The sequence below is a fragment of the Rhodnius prolixus genome, unplaced genomic scaffold, assembly GCF_049639745.1.
Source record: "Rhodnius prolixus isolate KJV_2025 unplaced genomic scaffold, Rpr scaffold_4, whole genome shotgun sequence".
In the NCBI taxonomy this organism is placed as follows: Eukaryota; Metazoa; Arthropoda; class Insecta; order Hemiptera; family Reduviidae; genus Rhodnius; species Rhodnius prolixus.
In genome coordinates, this window is record NW_027411614.1 from 8,419,615 (window position 1) to 8,441,397 (window position 21,783).

General features: G+C 32.0%; 2 protein-coding genes across 3 annotated transcripts; one reads left to right on the top strand and one right to left on the bottom strand.

Annotated features, from left to right (window-relative positions):
- The first annotated feature begins 128 nt into the window (after window positions 1-128).
- Dp (transcription factor Dp) lies at window positions 129-11,329 on the top strand. Its single transcript, XM_074130564.1, has 11 exons — window positions 129-330; window positions 617-717; window positions 805-889; window positions 2,403-2,515; window positions 3,208-3,308; window positions 3,487-3,664; window positions 3,794-4,006; window positions 4,106-4,254; window positions 5,522-5,604; window positions 5,707-5,790; window positions 6,445-11,329. The coding sequence occupies exons 1-11, from the start codon at window positions 282-284 to the stop codon at window positions 6,660-6,662; spliced, it is 1,374 nt and encodes a 457-aa protein (XP_073986665.1). The 5' UTR covers window positions 129-281; the 3' UTR covers window positions 6,663-11,329.
- On the bottom strand, window positions 10,508-21,766 carry LOC141455472 (COP9 signalosome complex subunit 9). Of its 2 annotated transcripts, XM_074130578.1 has the most exons (5): window positions 21,633-21,766; window positions 13,242-13,450; window positions 13,100-13,172; window positions 11,282-11,330; window positions 10,508-11,207 (listed from the first exon to the last, which is right to left on the bottom strand). In XM_074130578.1, the coding sequence occupies exons 2-4, from the start codon at window positions 13,308-13,310 to the stop codon at window positions 11,293-11,295; spliced, it is 180 nt and encodes a 59-aa protein (XP_073986679.1). In that variant the 5' UTR covers window positions 13,311-13,450; window positions 21,633-21,766; the 3' UTR covers window positions 10,508-11,207; window positions 11,282-11,292. The 2 variants fall into 2 exon arrangements, with proteins under 2 accessions (XP_073986679.1, XP_073986678.1); XM_074130577.1 differs by having other exon boundaries at window positions 10,508-11,330.
- Between the last annotated feature and the right edge of the window lie 17 nt (window positions 21,767-21,783).

Below are 21,783 nucleotides of genomic sequence, written 5' to 3' on the forward strand. Positions count from 1 at the left end.
TTGTTTACGGAATAGGTTTAGTCTTAATGTTTCATTTGTAATCCAGTTAATGTTCTTTAATGTACTAATAGTTGTCTGAAATTATATTACGAAGTGTTCCTCCAGTCTAATGAAAAACGAATAATTCCAATTATTTTTCGTAACAGTAGTGTTTTCGTCGCCATTTTGCCTAAATACTGTAAGGCCTCTAAAAGTATTGCTCACGCAAATCATTTTTTATAGCGCCTTGGCTAGGCATTTTAAATGCTTTGACCTGAGGAATTATTATCAGATATCGTGCTATGGCTCAGCAGCCCGGAACGTACAATTTCGTAATACAGGATACCAATGGTGAGCATTGAAAATGGATTGGGTTTAAAGTGAGAAGTTGTTGGCATTATAAAACACCATGTTTCTCCATATTCCTTATAACCATTCAATCTTATAAATTTAAATTTTACAAGGGCTGAGAGCTGAAAACACCCTTAAGAGTTTTGTTTTCAAGATATATGTTTACTTTTCAATTTATAAGCCTACCTTTTAATTAAATCTTCATGATTGAAATATAAAAATTCTTTTTAAAATTGAAGTTGCGTCGAGAATTTACATTTTTTTTTTAACAGATATTTCTTTCCAGGAAAACCTCAATATATTAAATTACAAAAAACAGTTCCCACCAAAACAGTCAAATCAGAAACCGTAAAAATACTTACGCAAAAATCAGGTGGAGTAACCCAGGTTTGTGTAGGCTTTTGAATTTTATTTTATTTTGTTTGGAGACTAATGTTTTCATAAATTTATTGCATATAATTTATGTTTTGTTAGGTGATTAATTCTAGTGCAGGTGCAAACATCCAAGGTGCACAGGTACTTCGAGCAGTTACGATTCCTAGCTCTGGCAAACCAGCGAGTGAGTGCCCATCCAAATTTTATTCATTAGATTCATTCATAAGCACAAACAAAAAGTAAAATAAATTAATTTGATGAGTTTCCTCAAAAATATTAAATAAGTTTTATTTATTTATTTAATTTTCGATCCGTATTTAATAGTTAAATAACTCTGAATCAAGAATATTTCCCCATTGAAAACATAAGTTACATCCTGATAATTATGTTGGTTGTAAATGTATACTTTTACTTTAACCACATTTTATTATCTTAGAGCAAATGAATTGAATTTTAGGAAAATACCATCAAGTATTATTTGTAACGTTGATTGAACTGAAATAAATTTAATAATGGACATCTATTATTTCATAATAAATTATGCAATACACCGTAAATTGTCATTCTTTTTGCTCGGCTCTTCAGCCCATCAGTGGGCCTTGGCCTCCTCGATCCGCTTCCGCCAGTCTTCTCTATTTAATGCGGCAGCTTTCCAATTCATAAATTGTCATTGTAAACAGCTACTTTTGTATGAACGCTTTATTTAGTGAACCTGTACACGCACAGCTTAATTCGTTTATCAAGTTTGACTTTTATCCCGTATTTAACTTGCTAGAATTGTTTAAAAATTAAACTTTGTACTTTCATGTAAACGAATTTAAGAATAAAGGCATAAATCTATTTATTTCATTTAACCGCGCTATATGTATAATTTTATATTTTTGAAAGGTTGAGATAACAATTCAGGAAACAGTTTATAAAGGGCCTCTCTTCAATCAGTGCGTTTCATAAAATGTTTTGCCCCGTTGCTATGGATAATTTAGGTTGCTTTGGGTAATATTGACTGTCTTTGAATTAAAAAGACTATTAACTTTATTTTTCCATGGGTTTGCTACCTTTATGAGGATTTCGCCTCCATGTGGAATGAGGCTCCCCATTAGCCTCACTGGTTTTGCCATCACCAAAACTAACCAATTTATTCTCCTGTCGATCCAACTTGTAGCACTGTTTAGATTCGATTCCTCCATTCATTTTCGTTGCAAAACAGTAAAAAATTTGAAGAAATTAATAACTTATTTTAACGTTGCTATAGTTCGGTTATAAACGCTTTTCAAGATTCCAGAAATACATTAAAAAAAAAAAGATTTAAGTAAGGCGCGTCAACATCTGAGGTTATTGGTGCCCTGAGTGTTTTTCAGTGCACTACCGGCCTCCGGACAGTGTTCTATCGTTACAAACAACACTGTCCATCTCCGGGCAGGGAGCTGTAAGAAGCTCCTAGAAAGAGAAAACTTAAGGGCCAGCAGCTGGATTTATACTGATTTAAATTGTTAAATCAGTATAAAATACAGATGCGTTTTATGAAATCACAATGTATGAATAATTGTACTATTGAAATCAAAAAATCTAAGTCAGTAATTTGAAGAGAATTGATTGCTAGCAAATCTTTCTTTGAAGTTTTTAATTTCAATATTCTACAAATATCTTATTTTTATGTGTGAGAAACTTTTTTTGTAAGCACATAGAAATATTTTCAGGGCAATTGGTAACTATTCCAGTTAAAGCACAGATTCAGAGTTTAATAAAAAATGAAAAATCTGGAAATGCAACTTCAAAAACTATACAATTAACGTCTCCACATCAGTCAGTTGTAAGTATGAAGTATTACACTATAATGTTCAATTTTGTGTTTAGGTTGAGGAGATTGTACTTTTTATTAAAAAAATAAATAAATAAAATAATGAATAGTTAAAAAACATTGTTACATATCTGAGAATATTTAGAATTCTAATCGAAAATTCCTGAAATTCTGAAATATCGACCAAAGGCGCAAAGATTTTGATTAGTATTCATTGAAGATCTTAAAAATGTGACAAAAAGTGTATACTGCTTCTGATTGTGGAGGAAGTACCAGAAAATTCAAGAAACATAAATTCTTCTTTCTGTGAAATTGTACTTCCGGTTAACTTGCGTATTTTCTTCAATTTTATAGTGAGCTCAGCCCAGGTTGCTGTATGTAAAGTTTTATTTATGTTGTAATAACAAATGAATCTTAATTAATTCAGTAGTAGTCTGTAACTGGCAGAACCGAACATTATTTTAATGAGTTAGTGATGAGGGATGCATTTAGTTGTTATTTTTTAAATGTTTTGTTTTTCAGTACTTGCATTTAAGAACACATATTGAAAACATTTTTTTATCATCTAGGAATTCAATTTTTTTCGGTTAGGAATTCAATTCAGTGAAAACTAAATTAAAAAAATTTAACTTGTTTGCAATACAAAATGGATAAATCGATGTATTTAGGGTTCCAAGATTTAATGTGATTTATTGCATTTTCAGGTTATACAACAACCTAATCCACCTAAACCTTATGTTGCTCCAATTTTGGACGTCTCTTCAAGGAAAAGACAAGAACATGAAAATGATTTTGTACCTGAATTGTTAGTGTTAACTTGAGCTATTTTGTAATTTTTTTCTTACCATTTTACACTCTGCTGTAATTAAGTAATTTTTTGCAAAAGCAAAACACTAAACGTGTTTGGCTGTCTCAAGTTAAAAGCTGTTAATACTTTTTTACAAACATTTTTAATAATAACAATTATTCATTTTCTCACACAGCCCTGCGACAGTGGCTAAAAGAAGAAAGACGGACAAAGGCGGTAAAGGCCTAAGACATTTTTCAATGAAAGTTTGTGAAAAAGTTCGCAAAAAAGGAACGACATCGTATAACGAAGTGGCTGATGAACTGGTTGCCGAATTTACGGATCCTAAACATTTACCAAATAGTGTTGATCAGGTTTGTATTGAAATGTGTTATCAAATAAATTACACATCCTAAATTCTGAAACAACTAAAAAATTTAGAAAAAATTATTGAACTTTCAAAGAATGATTTCTCTTAGTGGCCCTTGATGATTATTTTGCAGCAATATGATCAAAAAAATATTCGACGCAGAGTGTACGATGCGTTGAATGTTCTGATGGCAATGAATATTATATCTAAAGAAAAGAAAGAGATACGGTGGCTTGGTTTGCCGACGACCTCAGCTCAAGAATGTCTAAATTTGCATTCTCAGAAGAAGCAAATCGCAGATAGAATACACAGTAAGACACAACAGTTAAATGATTTATTACTGCAGGTATGGTAGTTTCCCTTCCTTTTTTCATTCAAGTCTTTAATATTCTCATTATCTTTTGGACATTCAATTCGTACATGTATTTTTCTCCTCCATTCACAGCAAATTTCTTACAAAAATTTGGTTACAAGAAATTTCGAATATGAAAAAATTCGAGGACCACCTGGACCCAATACAGCTATTCAGCTTCCCTTCATTGTTGTGAACAGTGATAGAAAAACTTCAATAGACTGCTCAATTTCCAGCGACAAGTTAGTGCCACTTGACTCATACTGCAATACCTAGGACACAAAACTTGTGTTAACAGGCACGATTCTCTCTTTCTGCAAGTTAAATGAAAATAGTTATGGCCGGTTTCAAGAAAATTCAAACAACCTAAAAAAACTACGATTATTCTCAAATCTTGAATTGCAGCAATGCTTCTACAGCATACTTGTACTGTACATTCTGACCAGTTTTGCAGTTTCATCAAGCATGTAATGGTTAAAATTTTTGATGTTAATCATTGCGTATTTAACCACATATTCAACTCATAAAAATATTTGATGTCCCCGCAGAACAGTAACTTGGGTACTGAAGAGACACTTCTGTTGCAAAAAGCTCTGCAATGCATTCCCAGTGAAGCCCCCTAAAAAAAATCCTGGGCTGTTTCAAGTAAAATGTTAAAAGTAAAATATTAGTAAATTAAATAGTGATAAGCATGACAAAAGCGTTATATGAAACATAATTTTAATCAATTTTGAGAAAATCGCAAAAACAAAAACCGTATCGGAAAAGTCACTTTTCCATTTAAAATAATTAAAATGGTATTTAAAACAAAGTGACATTTTTTTGTTTTTGAGATATTTAATCAAACCAAGAGGCCAAGAGCGAAAAAGAAATCTCTCCTAGAGTAAAGAGAAAGTTACGTTTGAAAGATAGAATATTGTTAGTATGTTTGGTTAAAGTAGGTGGCTAAAATGTACACATACTGTTCGAGATCATTAATATTATATTCTAAAAGGACGGTAACATCTATGTAAAATTATTTTCATTTTAAGACCTAATAGTAAAAATAAATATTCGCTCTCATTAAAATTAAAATATTTCTTAAAGTACCGAATAATTTTTATTTGAATAAACGAAATTAAAACAAAGTTATTAAATATTCAATTCTAATACCTAAATATCTGCGCTTCTTTTTGGTAAAATGTTAACACAATTCAGAAAGAAAGGTAGATTGAGCTTCTTTCTAAAGTGTCAATTATGTACGTACAACGAGGAACCTCATTAAGTGCAAAATGTTAAAAGAAATCAAGTGTGTATGAAGTGCCCAAGTAGTGGTTTATACCTAACTTTTCGCCAAAATTAGTTTCACGAAAATATAAGTAGAAAGAGAAAATTGTGCGAATATTTCTTATCATACTTTATTTTATTAAATGGAAATACAATTTATTATATATTAAGTTATAGCAGGCTCTCAATACCATTCTATTTTTTGAATTTAGTAATTAATGTTTTAACAACTTTTTTTTTTAGAACTGAGTACGTATTCGTATTCAATGATAAATTTGAAATTCACGATGACTTTGATGTTCTAAAAAAGATTGGTTTAACTTACGGTAAGTTTCAAATAAAAACCAACTCATTTTAAGTTTTTTATTTTATTTTTTTTTTAAAGAAATTATTTATTCTATGTCATCACTTATTTTTATATTTTTCAGGTCTTGAAAATGGCACAATAACAGATGAAAATCTTGAGAAAATAACATCCACCATGCCAAAGGCTTTCGAAAAGTATATAACGAGTAAGTTTTATCTACATAAAAAATAAAAAAATAGAAGTGGGAAAATGTTTTTGGATCTCCTTACTCCTTAGTTTTTTTGTTCTTTTCAACACAAATATCATTTTACCACATTCTGACGCACAAAGAGTCTTCGCACAATTTATATTTACATCCAAGTTCACTTACCAGTTGAGATAAACTCTGGAGATTACTACTCAAAATTAACGAATGAATTCATGTTACATTACTCTAAGTCGAGTCGTACATGCTATGCTGTTTACCTAAAAAGTAAACTTCTAGTTATATCAAATACTTAGCTTTCTAGGCTGACGTTGGACAAAGAAGTGAAAAATTGATTTAAGTACTGAAAACATTCGAAGAGCTACGATCAGTACTTTCACTTGTCAACAACTTAAAAATCATTAGACTGGAACCTGTATGGAAAAATCGAGCTGTGTGGGGAAACAATAAAATTATAGCTCGATTTTAGTCGACTATTCAAAGGATTTTGGTAATATGATGGGCAAAGACTCAGAACCTCCCTATATATTTGTACATTCGACAATTTTAAAGGCTTGTGTAAAACATGCTGTTATATTCAAAACAATTAAGCTTTATGCTTTCATGCCATTGTATTCAAATCAATTAAGCTTTATGCTTTCTTTTTTCGTGTAGAAATGGCCAGAGAACCTTCATCATTATCAAATGGTTTTGTGACAACTGATGATGCCAGTACAGTAGAATTTCCAAATTGTACAATAACCACAGCTGGTCCTTCCAGTAGCGAGGATGGTAGTAGTATTTTTGCACAAGTACATGAAGATGTGGACGATTATATAGAAGAAACAACGGATGATGAATCAAATATTTCTACAGATGTGGAAATCAATTAATCAGTAAAAACAGTTTTTATTTTTATTTGATTTTTTAACTTATTTGATTTTTTTTTCCGTAAAAGAAGGAAGATTTTAAAAGTAGAGAAAGAAAAAACATTTAAATTGTCCTGCCATTAATTATTTCATCAGTGCATTAATAATCCTAATGTTTAGAACCACAAGTTTGTTTTAAATAAGCAGAAAACATTTTGTACAGATTAGTTGAGCAAAGTACTTGTAGAGGTACTTATTTAAATTGGATTTTTTCTTTTTCTTTAAAGCCCTCTCAAAATTATCCGTCTTAAAGCTAAAAACAGAAAACTTAAGAGCATCCCAAACGCTTCTGGATTATAACTATATTTTATCAAGCTATTTACCAATAAAATTAAACTTGTACATTTAATTCGGAATTATATTAACAGTATTTTTTAATAAATCATGAAAGAAGCTAAGATTTTTTCGTAAATTAAATTGACAAAATTAAAAAGAAAAAAAAATAAATTATGCCTGGATCTGTACAAAAGTGTGAGAGATCAGAGACTTAGTAAAAAAATAAAAATATTTCGTAATGAAACATGGCTTTTATGTTCCAATGGATTTTTTTTTGTTAAGGATGTGAATCCTGAAAAAATAATTTTTAAGAATATAAAGTTTTAGAAAGTATGCCTCATTAGATGTTAAGCGCACGTTTTTTGTTTTTACTACTAAATATTATTTTCGTTAATTTAAACAAAATTCAATTTAGAATTTTGTTTTTACTTAATATCTTTTGTACATTTAATCTTATTTTCATTTGTACAAATAATGTAGTGGCCTGCAGTTAATATAGTAGATGCGTTTTAAGTTTTCGGATCATTATTTTATTTTTTTTTCTCTCAAGCAGTTGTGTAGAATACTGGCTCCACAAACTAGTTATTTTGTATTCACCGATCCCGCGATTTACCCGTAAGATTTGTTCATCAAAATACTGAGTAATTCTGTTAAATATGTGTATAATAGTCCAAGGATATTATCACTTCAGTTTTTTCTTCTTTTTTTTTTTTGTATTAAGTTTTTGTATATTAGATGGCATTTGAGACAATTCTAATTTGTTTTTTGGCAAATTTTTGAAAATATTGCACTGATCGCATTGGGAATTAATATTATTCATGTAGATCATTGATTGATTAATCTTTGTTTGAAATAATGAGTAGTTTCAACTTTATCAAAATCTTTTAGCCAATTTAAGACCGTCGCGGATGCCTTATGCATGATACTAAAATAATTATTAACGAAAATATTTGCTCAAATACGTTGCGAAGCAAAATTATTTCCATACAAAACCAAATCAGTGCCATGTTAATTAGACTATACGTATCCAAGTTTTTTTTGAAGATTTATTATTTAATCTTCTTATTCAATTCTTTAAAGAATTTAAAGTCTTTATTTTAAATTTTTTAGAATGATTGTTGCAGTTTTTTCCATTTTTGTTAAGGAAATTATCTAGATAAATAGGACTAAATATTGCTGACGAATTCTTCTGTATTATAGAAAATTTTCAAAATATTCTTGTTAGTTGATGGTTAATAAAAAATAATAGTTAGTTGGTTAGATGGTTAATGGTTAGAGTTATCTTATTTTTATTTTTTAATTTAAGAAATAGTAGATTCAGAGACATAAAAGTATGATTCAAGTTAGTCGGTGCCAGTATTCTAAAAAAAATCTACTTTTCATTCCATGTATTAAGAATACTTGGAAATTACAGTTATAACGTTAAAATAATTTTCCAGAAAAAAAATCAAATATTCCTTTGAAAACTTGATTAGATTCTTTAAAATGTTTAACAAATGCAAAAGATTTTTTCAAATATTTAAAATCATAAACTTAATCTTCATTCGCAATAAACCAAAATAATCGTGATATTATTTCAAAAATCTTTAAAAATAAAAATGGGATCAAGAACTTTTTTTTTCAATTTTAATAACTGTGGCTATCTAGTCAAAGGATATTGTAAAAAATTACTTTTTAATTTGCTCTCCTCCCTTAAAATGTTGAACAGAGGTTAAGTGTTTTGTTGCCGATTCAGTCTTAACATTTGTGTACATATCGATAAAATGAATAGTAATCATTACATTAGTTCAACAAATATTTTCCGAGTTAGTATTATCATCAGCAGTTATCAACAGAATTTGTTTCGGTGAATTTTTTGTAAAGAATGTGAATCTCGGGATTGTTCTACTGGACCGAACCCATTTTTCTTCTTTTTTTTTTTGCTAATCCAGTAATGCATTAATTGAATTCTTTAAGTTAATCAAATAAATACTTTATTTTAGGAATATTGTTTAATTTCTAATGTTTTAACTTGTTTTTTTTTCCTTTATCCCAGATTATTTGCGATAAAAGAGCTCATTAAGTAACATAAAAATCGTTTTACAAGTGAAACTACAATATTCTATACATACCACTTTTCCACTTCCATGCAATTTTTTAGGTCTTGTAAATTTATACGAAACTACTTTGTAGTTCGTAGCTTACAATTGTATCTTTCCAGTGATTACTACCATCAGATCTTATTAACATTCATAAATCATTTGTGAAATGTTTTAACATAAAACTCAACATTTTCACTTTTTCGGTGTTTTTTTATGTTTTAGTAGAGAGCGCCTTTGGAGCAGACGTCTTCAAAAGTATCTGTCCTTAACCGCGTTGGCGCATTCTTTCCACTTCAGATTCGTGTCACATACAGGTTACAAAAAAAAAAGGGCTTGTATTTTCGTTTATCTCTCACTGCACAATATCTCAGTTTCGTTTAATTCCTTCACATTAAGGTAACAAAACCTTTTCTAGCATTAAAACTTCCAGTACTAGCCAGCTAACTACTCCAAAACGCGCTAATTTCAATATACCGATTTTGTCGTGCCGGTCCGATGGGTATGCAGCGATTAAAAACTGAGTCAACAGAAATTCAAACTACATCCCAGTGCTGTCTCGTTTTTTGCGCGGTTTCGTTGGCTAATATTGATGCCTAAACTATTCCTGTATATGTTTTTAATAAGCAAAAATTCAAAGTGAACCTAAAGGTGTTGTCACGCTGTTGTGTGTAGATTCCATAGCTTCATTTAATTAATTTATCACGAGGTCAGCAAAAATATAGCAATTAAAATTTCGCTTCCACCAACACTCTGCTTCTATTAAGTTTTACGCATATAAATTATAACGTATTGGGCACTTGTTACTTCTGAAAGAAAAACCTTAGGCGTACAATAAGCAAAATTTTCGTATGATGCAAAGAATCGCAAACAGTTCTTCAAGAGAAGAAAAGGGTTATCTACATAATTATCACCACTGATTCAATACATCTCTTCTAAGAATGTACAAGATTCTATTACATAACACACATCTAAATTTTAGTTAGGTTGTTGAGCGGCACAATATTTTGTTGAAATTCCGTCGATAAAAGAAAATTGATAGAATATACATAAGATGTTCGCATTTTATGTAAGTGTAGAAGATGTAGATATGAGGCTTTATAAATATGCCTCCTCTTTACTACTCGCTTTAAATTCACTTCACACAAAATTTAGTATTTATATTTTTGAAAATACTTTCTAAATATTTGAGTTTTCTTCAAATATTAAAACGAATGTTACCATAATTGCTTAGCGCCTTTGTTAATTAAATTAAATATAAAATTAGAATATATTAATATTTTTAAAAAATACAGTAGCTTTTTTGTTTTTAATTGCATATTATCAGATTTCAGTAAAATGAGCTATAGGAATACGTATATCAATTTAATTTAAATGAATAAATCCAGTTACAAAACCGTCGTTTTTTATCAGATTTATTAATAAATTGTCTTTAGGTTTCAGACGCTCAAAAAATGACAGTGCAATGAAATTTATTCAGTTTTAATTAAAAAAAAAATAACTGACACAAAATTGAATGATTACATTTTTTTATTTAAAGTGATTAGCACAATTATTTGAGGACATTTTCTACTATTTGATGTAAGAAATAAAAGTGAACTCATCATTGTAATTAAAAAAACAGTAATAATGTAAACTTTTCTCATGTTTTGTGTTTTCAAACTTTCTATTCTTAAATATGCCACATCTGTTTTTCCTAATTAGTTATTTGCTTCATCCAAAAACCATAAGAATAAATTTATATTAGTTTTTAAGTTAGTTAAAATTTTATTTGAAAAAAATAAAATAAACTAACAAACAAAAAATCAAGAATTCATTATATATTGTACAAATAATTCTTAGAACGCAATGAAGAAAACATTTTAAATATATGTACTTCGAATTCGAAGAGTGTACATTTAGAAAGTAGTAAGTAAAACGAGATTTTAATAAAATTATATATACATATGTAAAAGGAAAAATGACAAGTACTGTATATATATTTTTAAAAAGTTTTATTTCATAAAAATAATGGGCTGTATTTTTCAAAAAAGATAAAAAGTTTCTGACCATATTTTATATAAATTCTGCACTTGAATTAAGTTTTATTTTTTGTTTTCATGTGTGCTTTCAAAAACCTTAAATTTACCAAACCATGAACGACTGATTTTGTTCTCTGCAATAACACGTACACACGTTATATTTTCTTTCTTCAAAATTAAGGTAACAGCTGATACTTTTCTGTCTTACCCCTTTTTAAACTAGTCCAAATTGTCATCGTCGTAAAGGTCTTCAAAATCTTGGAAAAAGAAAAATTAATAAATCATTAGTCAATAAAATCACATAAATTAAAGGGAAAATATCTTGCATTTTTGAAATGGAATTTACTTGCATTAAAATGAATTTAATTCATATTAATAACTTCCATTTAAAATTAAAAATTAATTCCACTGTTTTCATCCGTCGCTTTTTGAATTAATTTTTTTGAATTCCTAAGTTAACATTAACAATTATAACTTGACTGAGCGGTCACAGGCGCCCATCGCGAAGTAACACGTATTTTGGTGGGGTGTTCGATTTCCGGTCTTGATTTTCGATTTTATTAAAATGGTGTATAGAAATTTAAAGAAAAATATGTTAGCTATTCGTCTCTGTTCAAGACCCTTGATCCGCAGTTGGACGAAAAGCCTGGAATAATAAACTATTAAATTATTGCTTTTGGGCAACCTTCTAGGCCAAGATATACTTTTTTGTTTTTTCTGCTTGTTTTGAGACTTCGATTAACCAGGAAATCTGCTCATTTATATCGACGTTCAGCAGATGGTGCCACTAAAAATGCGGGAGCTGGAGGGTACGGTATTGACTTCGTTTTTAGAACCTGTTGGAACGTGGGCATCAAATTTCGATGGGGAGCCCCGAGCTATCCTGGATAGGTCTTAGATATATGGTTGAAAAGAAATTGCACATCGCAGTGTTTTTCAGTGATTCCCAAGCTGCGTTAGTAGCCGTAACAGGATCTCAAAGTGGAATTTCCGCAGATGTAAGAGCGTGAAAGAAATGGCTGAAAAGGCGCTTGCAAAAGGGAAGCACCTGGCTTTCCAGTGGATTCCTGCACATTGTGGATTACCAAGGAACGAGCAACCCGATAAATTTGCGAAACTGGGGAGGTGTTCAGTCCGACCACGCAATGTGTTTCGCTTTGGCAAGAGTTATAGGTTGCCACATAATGGGAAAATTACACGCGGAATTCAAGAGCATGGCCGCTGGAAAGTAGTGGGCAACACTGCTAGAAAACAGGATACCTGACGGCTTCCCAAGAAAAGATTCTGTCGTGCTCTTCCGAGGAACTACAAGCACACCTCCACAAAATAGGTATTAGGGACTCAATGATTTGCCCATTATACAATAACGGCATATTGACTTTCCAGCATTTAAACGAGTGCCCTGGATTACAGGGCATGTCTACCATACATTAGAAATATTGGGCTTGTAGGTGACAGTGCACAATGAGTTACAAAGATGGTGAGACGAAATCCACAAGGCTAACGGTAAGCGAAAAAGCTCATCATACGTTTAACAGATTCAGATGACAGAGGCCTCCTTACGACCAGCGCATTCTGAGAGGTGACATTTGTTTGGGACTCATGTTTGCAGAGTCTTAGCCAAATCTTCCAGGATCACAGTCTTTTAAGAGAAAATCACGATTCTTGTAGTAGCCATACTGAAAAAGTAGAAACTTAAGGGAGTTCTAAGCCATCTAAACTTACTGGGACTAGAAAAATTACCTAGAAGTCTGAATTTTATCACCAATCTGATCCAAATCAAAAATGAAGTAGAGCAATTATAAAAAGGTTTTATTATAATAAGTTTAAACGATAATGTAGGTTAAGTAACCAATTGATCTGTTTAAACAAAAGAATCTGTAGGGAAAAAATTATTGAATATGCAAAATTTATTCCCTTTATTCTAAAATTCAATTTTATATCATTTACTAGTACCACACATAAATGTAAAATCGTAATTTGTTATCATGACGATCTAATTATAAACTCGTAACATTTGTCTCACCATTAAAAAAATCAGCATGCACAGCTTTTTCATTGGCAGCCAAATCCATAAGTAGACCACTCGATCCTCCTGCCTATGATACAAAAACATTAGCTGTTTACACTAAAAAAATTAAAACAAAGTTTCAAATAGCAATTGTTACCTCTTCTAAATCCATATATGGACCTGCACCTTCAGGAAACATTTCGTCTGCAACAATTGTGGGTTTCATTTTTGCTAATTTCAATTTTGAAGTTAAAAGGTTGTGAGATGGTGTTTAAATTTACGCGTGCACTGTTCAGTGTACTGTACATGTAGATTTGCACTGTTTCTAACTCAATTCAATCAGATGTTTCTCTTTAGATGTTTAGACTAGTGATGGGCTATTTGAGCGGACTCGTTCCATTGGAACGAGTCCGATGGTGGAACGAGTTGATTCAAATCCCTATTTTTAAAAAAAGTGATTCCGCCCCGCCCCAAAAAATTTAGGCAAATAAAAATGAAAATGAGGCAGCAGAAGGTTTGGAACGATTAAACATAAGAACAAATGTCACGCAATTTATTATATTATTATATCATTAAATGTTAGCTTTCCCAGTTAATAACAAAACTATATTTCTTTAACACACATTGAGTACTATCCCTAATTTCCAATTGCTCTGATAAATATAAAATTAACAACGTAATACAAATATTAACACAAAAATAGGCTAGTCAAATATAAATTAAAGCAATGCAGTTTTGTCATTATCTAGCTTGACCACTAGAAGACTGGAGTTAACTTACTTCAAGAGTATTCAAGGTAGAGAAACGGAAATGGGTAGGAAATTATTCCATAAAAATTCTAACCCTTCAAAATTATAATTACTCATAATATTTATTAACTAAGAATTGAATATCAAGCTTTTAAAATATTATCTTATTGTTTTACAAAAAGAAAAAGCTGTGTGCTTAATCTTAAACTTAGCGCTGGACACTCTTACTCTCATCTTCATTGGCGTAAGCTTGAACGTGTACATGTCAGCTAGACGGTCAAAGTAAAACTGGGCCAAAATTTAGTATTACCTAACTGGTTTACTTAGTGTAGTATCCCTCCCACTCTATCACCTATTTCACAAACATTCATCGATTGAAAATATTTTTTAGTTAAATATTCGTTTCATTGGAATACAAAAAACATTATAACGCTTTCTTAAGATGATTTGAATTTTTAAAATTTGTTTTTGTCCATTACTCTTATAAAATACGAAGAATTTCAAATAAAATATAATATACAAACACAGAATGATCTAGTGTTCAGGTGGAGTCAGTCGTAGTTACCATGACAACGGAACCGTTAAACGACTCCGGCCCAGCTCTAGCATTTTCATTGGTTAAATCCACTGGAGTTGGTGGAGTCGAATCCGGAGTGATTTAAATCCTTTTGAAACCGGACTCGTTCCATTTTTTCGTTCACTGAATCTAGCCAATAGAAATTGCTGGAGCTGGAACCGGAGTTGTTTAACGGTTCCATTGCTATGGTAACGAGGACTGACTCCACCTGCATACTAGATCATTGTGTTTGTATATTATATTTTATTTGAAATTCTTCGTATTATATAAGAGTAATGGACAAAAACAAATTTTAAAAATTAAAATCATCTTAAGAAAGCGTTATAATGTTTTTTGTATTCAAATAAAACGAATATTTAACTAAAAATTATTTCCAATCGATGAATGTTTGTGAAATTGGTGATAGAGTGGGAGGGATACTGCAGTAAGTAAACCAATTAGGTAATACTAAATTTTGGCTCAGTGTTACTTTGACTGTCTCACGGTCATGTACACGGTTAAACTTACCCAATGAAGATAAGAATAAGAGTGTCCAGCGCTATGTTAAAGATTAAGCACACAGCTTTTTCTTTTCGTAAGATAATAAGATAATATTTTTAAAGCTTGATATACAAGTCCTAGTAAATAAATATTTCTTTATGAGTAATTATCATTTTGCTTGAAGGGTTAGAATTTTTTTTATGGGAATAATTTCCTACCCATTTCCGTTTCTCTACCTTGGATCCTCTTGAAGCACGTTAACTCCAGTCTTCCAGTGGTCAAGCTAGATAATGACTAAACAGCATTGCTTTAATTTTTATAATTGACTAGTCTATTTTTATGTTAATTTTTGTGTTACGTTGTTAATTTTATATTTATCAGTGCAATTGGAAATTAGGGATAGTACTCAATGTGTGTTAAAGAAATATAGTTTTGTTATTAACTGGGAAAGCTAACATTTAATGATATTTTTTAATAAATTGCGTGACATTTTTACTAATGCATAGGGTAAGTACAGAGACCGGAATCGGTGAACGAGTTGTTGGAATCGATTCCAACCCTGGAACTGATTCAAATCCAACGAGTCCAAAGACGGACTCGTTCTGCCCATCACTAGTTTAGACCATCTGTAGTAGTGATGGGCTATTTGAGCGGACTCGTTCCATTGGAACGAGTCCGATGGTGGAACGAGTTGATTCAAATCCCTATTTTTAAAAAAAGTGATTCCGCCCCGCCCCAAAAAATTTAGGCAAATAAAAATGAAAATGAGGCAGCAGAAGGTTTGGAACGATTAAACATAAGAACAAATGTCACGCAATTTATTATATTATTATATCATTAAATGTTAGCTTTCCCAGTTAATAACAAAACTATATTTCTTTAACACACATTGAGTACTATCCCTAATTTCCAATTGCTCTGATAAATATAAAATTAACAACGTAATACAAAAATTAACACAAAAATAGGCTAGTCAAATATAAATTAAAGCAATGCAGTTTTGTCATTATCTAGCTTGACCACTAGAAGACTGGAGTTAACTTACTTCAAGAGTATTCAAGGTAGAGAAACGAAAATGGGTAGGAAATTATTCCATAAAAATTCTAACCCTTCAAAATTATAATTACTCATAATATTTATTTACTAAGAATTGAATATCAAGCTTTTAAAATATTATCTTATTGTTTTACAAAAAGAAAAAGCTGTGTGCTTAATCTTAAACTTAGCGCTGGACACTTACTCTCATCTTCATTGGCGTAAGTTTGAACGTGTACATGTCAGCTAGACGGTCAAAGTAAAACTGGGCCAAAATTTAGTATTACCTAACTGGTTTACTTAGTGTAGTATCCCTCCCACTCTATCACCTATTTCACAAACATTCATCGATTAAAAATATTTTTTAGTTAAATATTCGTTTCATTGGAATACAAAAAACATTATAACGCTTTCTTAAGATGATTTGAATTTTTAAAATTTGTTTTTGTCCATTACTCTTATAAAATACGAAGAATTTCAAATAAAATATAATATACAAACACAGAATGATCTAGTGTGCAGGTGGAGTCAGTCGTAGTTACCATGACAACGGAACCGTTAAACGACTCCGGCCCAGCTCTAGCATTTTCATTGGTTAAATCCACTGGAGTTGGTGGAGTCGAATCCGGAGTGATTTAAATCCTTTTGAAACCGGACTCGTTCCATTTTTTGGTTCACTGAATCTAGCCAATAGAAATTGCTGGAGCTGGAACCGGAGTTGTTTAACGGTTCCATTGCTATGGTAACGAGGACTGACTCCACCTGCACACTAGATCATTGTGTTTGTATATTATATTTTATTTGAAATTCTTCGTATTTTATAAGAGTAATGGACAAAAACAAATTTTAAAAATTAAAATCATCTTAAGAAAGCGTTATAATGTTTTTTGTATTCAAATAAAACGAATATTTAACTAAAAATTATTTCCAATCGATGAATGTTTGTGAAATTGGTGATAGAGTGGGAGGGATACTGCAGTAAGTAAACCAATTAGGTAATACTAAATTTTGGCTCAGTGTTACTTTGACTGTCTCACGGTCATGTACACGGTTAAACTTACCCAATGAAGATAAGAATAAGAGTGTCCAGCGCTATGTTAAAGATTAAGCACACAGCTTTTTCTTTTCGTAAGATAATGAGATAATATTTTTAAAGCTTGATATACAAGTCCTAGTAAATAAATATTTCTTTATTTATGAGTAATTATCATTTTGCTTGAAGGGTTAGATTTTTTTTATGGGAATAATTTCCTACCCATTTCCGTTTCTCTATCTTGGATCCTCTTGAAGCACATTAACTCCAGTCTTCCAGTGGTCAAGCTAGATAATGACTAAACAGCATTGCTTTAATTTTTATAATTGACTAGTCTATTTTTATGTTAATTTTTGTGTTACGTTGTTAATTTTATATTTATCAGTGCAATTGGAAATTAGGGATAGTACTCAATGTGTGTTAAAGAAATATAGTTTTGTTATTAACTGGGAAAGCTAATGTCAATGAATACTTTCTTATTATAGGAAACAACTTTTATTGCAATTACTATCAACAATAATTATAATACAATCTGCTATTAAAACATATGTTACCCTAACTAAAACATTGATAACTCAACTTCGATCCCTTACATCTCCCTCTTTTAATTCGCTACTTTAAAGTTAAGAACAATCGTAGTCTTTATATTTTTCTGGCCTTTTAACCTTTCTTATGAATCGTCTATTCCGCCATAGTTCTCCTCCCTTATTCATCTTTACATCGTAAGATTTCTTCCTATCACCATGGCTTCCTTTTACTTTGCCTGGCTCCCATCTTCCTTCCCTCTGTACCATCACCTCTTCACCCTCCTGTAACATTGGTAACTCCTTCTTCCCTCTGTTATAGTAAACCTTCTGCATCTCATGCCTCTTCTTAAGAGCTTCTCTGATTCCTTCAAAGTTCCTATGTATAGGATTGTAGGGCAAAAGCCCCCTAACTTTACGTCCAAATAGTATCTCTGCCGGTGACGGTAATTCCTCACTAATTGGTGTGTTTCTATATTCTAATAGACATAGTTCCATCTCTTTTTTGTCTTCGCTCGCCTTCTTCATCATTTTCTTTATTGTTTGAATGTGCCTTTCTACCATTCCGTTTGACTGAGCATTGGTCGGGCTAGAGCATCGGTGTTCAAAGCTCCATTCCTCTGCAAATCTTCCAAATTCTCTTGAATCAAATTGTTTTCCACCATCTGACCTTACAATTTTTGGGATACCGAAACGTGCAAACACAGTTTTCAATAAGTTGATTACTCCTTGACTGCTTAATGAATTCAATACGCTTACTTCCACGAATTTTGAAAAGTAATCCACTATTAATAAATATGATTTTTCGTTGAACGCAAATAAATCCACACCAATAAGCTCCCATGGTCCCTGAGGTATCTCCAGACTTTGTAACGGTTCTCTAATATGTGCCTTTTGGTACTTCATGCAGACTGTACATTGCCGTACGAAATTTTCAATATCATTATTTATGTGCAACCAAAACACACACTCTCGTGCCCTGTATTTACATTTTTCTATTCCCAAATGGCTGTAATGTATTTTTTGTAACGTATCCTTCTTGAGGCTTTCAGGAATTATGATCTTATTATTTTTTAGCAAAATTCCATTTACTTCTGTTATGTCCTCTTTTAGATCCCAGTATGGCTGCATTTTATCATTGCTCCGTTTTTTCTTCTGGCCAGTTTCCTATGAGCCTTTTTAATTCCCTCAAACATGGATCTTTGCTTGTCTCCTCTCTTATTTGGTGCCACCTTTTGTCTGATATTGGTATGAAGTTATTAATTAGATTCACCTGAGCCACCAAACTGTTCTCTATCCATTTATCAAAGACGTTGTCTTCTTTCGCTCTCGTTCTACTCAAGGCATCTGCTAGTAGTAGGTCTCTTCCTGGTGTATATATCACTTGTATATCATACTGCTGTAAGGCTATTCTCATCCTTTGCAATCTCAACGGGCACTTTATCAATGGTTTCCTAAAGATTGTTTCTAGAGGTTTGTTGTCTGTTTCAACCACTACTTCTGATTTTCCGTATATGTATTGGTGAAATCTGTGGCAGGCAAAGACGATGGCAAGCATCTCTTTCTCTATCTGGGCATAATTTTGTTGCGTTTCCGTCATTGATTTGGAGGCGTATATAACGGGCAAATTGTCTTGTAACAGCACCGCAGCGACTGTATCTCTGGAAGCATCAACTGTTAGTCTACAAGGTTTTTTCCTATGGTAATACTGCAGGACTGGCTGACTGGTCAACATGTTTTTTATCTCATTCAGGGCCTTCTCTTGATCCGAACCCCACTGCCACGCAACATCATTTTTTAGTAGTTCCCGTAATGGTGCCGTCACCTTTGCAACATTTGGCAAGAATTTTCCAACGTAAGTCACCATTCCCAGTATTCTTTGCAACTCTTTCTTGTTGTTGGGTGTCTCTATTTGTATGATCGCTGCAATTTTATCTGCATCCGGTTGTACTCCCTTAGCCGTTATGATGTGACCCAAAAATTTTACCATGTTCTTTGCGAAACAACATTTTTCTATATTAAATTTTATGTTAGCGTCTTGTGCTCTTTGCAACACACTCATCAGAATTTCATCATGCTCCTTTGCCGATTTGGCATAAATTAACAAGTCATCAATATATGTTATTATCCCTTCAATTCCTCGAAAAATATTCTTAAATCTTTTGTGGAAAACTTCCGGTGCACAGGAAATGCCGAATGGTAATCGCTTGAATTTATATCTTCCATTTGGCGTAGCAAATGTGCATAATTCTGAACTTCGTTCGCTTAGTTTTACTTGATAAAATCCTTGTGAAGCATCCAGAGTGCTGAAAATATTTGCACCCGCTAGTCTGCTCAAAATCTCTTCTTCCGTTGGCAGATCAATGTACTCCCTTTCAATATATTTATTTAAATTCTGTGGATCCATGCATAATCTCACATTGCCATTAGGTTTCTTTACTATTACCACAGGATTTACCCATTCAGTGGGTCTGTCCACTTTCTCAATTATCTCCAGCTGTTCTAATCTGCCTAACTCTTCCTCTAATTTATCTATGAGGGCAAATGGTATCTTGCGCGCAGTATGAACTACAGGATTATAATCCTCTTTTAACTTTATGTCAAATACCTCTGACATGCAACCAATACCTTCGAATACTCTTTTATATCTATTTACAATCTGTGTGCAATTATCCTGTCTAATTGCGCTTATGCGACGATCTATAAGATTTAATTTTTCGGAAGTTTTCAATCCTATAATTGGTGAACTATTGTTATTTCTTGTTTGGACGACATAAAACTCTTCGTTAGCTACAAAATTATTTTTCGTCTTGAGCTGTAAGTAACATTTCCCTAGCACATCTAATTCCTCATCATTGTAAGTGGTTAACTTAGCTTCCGTCTTATACAGAACTCCCTTGTTTGGAATTTTCTCATAAATATGTTTAGGTAATACATTAACCTGAGCTCCTGTGTCTATCTTAAAATTGATGAACACATTTGGTTGAACCTCAAATGGAACTTTCCATTCCACCATATTAATCCCCTCAATCGTAATGGCCTCCAGCCACAGACGTTCAGTTTCATTTTTGTTCCTTTCTTTAAGTTCTTTTATGGCTTTTCCTTCTGACTCACAACACCTCGCAAAATGGTTCATTCTATTACACAGATTACAGGACTTGCCAAATGCTGGACACTTATTCGCCAAATGAGTTAGACCACAATATCTACAGTTACTAGTAGTTTTTTCTTTTCTGGCAATGAAACTATTTTTCTTATTATAATTTTTTAAAGCATCCACACATGCTAAATTTTCGAAATTTTTCATCTGAACAACTGTATTCTCATGTAATTTGCAAATGTCTATCACTCTCTGTAAAGTAATATCGCCTTCCTTCAAAAGTTTTTCTCTTAATTTATCATCTTTTAACCCACAAATTACCCGTCCTCTGATGAGCATGTCTTCCATTTGTCCAAATTCGCAGGATTGGGCCAAATTCCTCAATTCTGCCACATATTTTTCTATATTTTCCTCCGCACTCTGATTACGAGTAAAGAACATGTGTTGTTCGAAAACAACATTTTTTTTCGGCAAGAAGTATTGATCAAATTTTTCTATTAAGCTCTCAAAATTATCAACTTCTTTTTTTTGAAATTTAAATGAATTGTAGACTGGCAAACTTTCTGGTCCTAAGGCGTGTAATAATAAAGCACACAAACGCTTACCCGAATTCTTACTTGATGAAATGCCACTGGCAGTGACATAGATCTGAAATTGTTGTTTAAAAATTTTCCACTTATCAGTAACATTTCCTTCCCAATTGAAACCCGTCGGTAATTGTAGATGTAATATGCCATCTTCCGACTGCGCCATGTCAATGAATACTTTCTTATTATAGGAAACAACTTTTATTGCAATTACTATCAACAATAATTATAATACAATCTGCTATTAAAACATATGTTACCCTAACTAAAACATTGATAACTCAACTTCGATCCCTTACAGCTAACATTTAATGATATTTTTTAATAAATTGCGTGACAATGTTACTAATGCATAGGGTAAGTACAGAGACCGGAATCGGTGAACGAGTTGTTGGAATCGATTCCAACCCTGGAACTGATTCAAATCCAACGAGTCCAAAGACGGACTCGTTCTGCCCATCACTAATCTGTAGGACGATTACTTATCTTTTTCCCTCTCCATGAAGTGTGAAGGTAATGAATCGTGACTGTTATACCATCTTGCAAGTGATTTTCAGATTTCAATCTGCGTCTCTGTAGGCTAAGTCAGTGTCAGTATTCTGAACCTAGAGGAT

Coding starts and splice junctions, on each gene's coding strand:
- LOC141455472 (XM_074130578.1), bottom strand. CDS start 13,310: ATGAAACCCACAATTGTTGCAGACGAAATGTTTCCTGAAGGTGCAGGT. Junction 13,173..13,241: donor CATATATGGATTTAGAAGAG/GTAACAATTGCT, acceptor TTTGTATCATAG/GCAGGAGGATCGAGTGGTCT. Junction 11,331..13,099: donor GCATGCTGATTTTTTTAATG/GTGAGACAAATG, acceptor TCTTTTTCCAAG/ATTTTGAAGACCTTTACGAC.
- Dp (XM_074130564.1), top strand. CDS start 282: ATGGCTCAGCAGCCCGGAACGTACAATTTCGTAATACAGGATACCAAT. Junction 2,516..3,207: donor CGTCTCCACATCAGTCAGTT/GTAAGTATGAAG, acceptor TTGCATTTTCAG/GTTATACAACAACCTAATCC. Junction 4,007..4,105: donor TAAATGATTTATTACTGCAG/GTATGGTAGTTT, acceptor CTCCATTCACAG/CAAATTTCTTACAAAAATTT.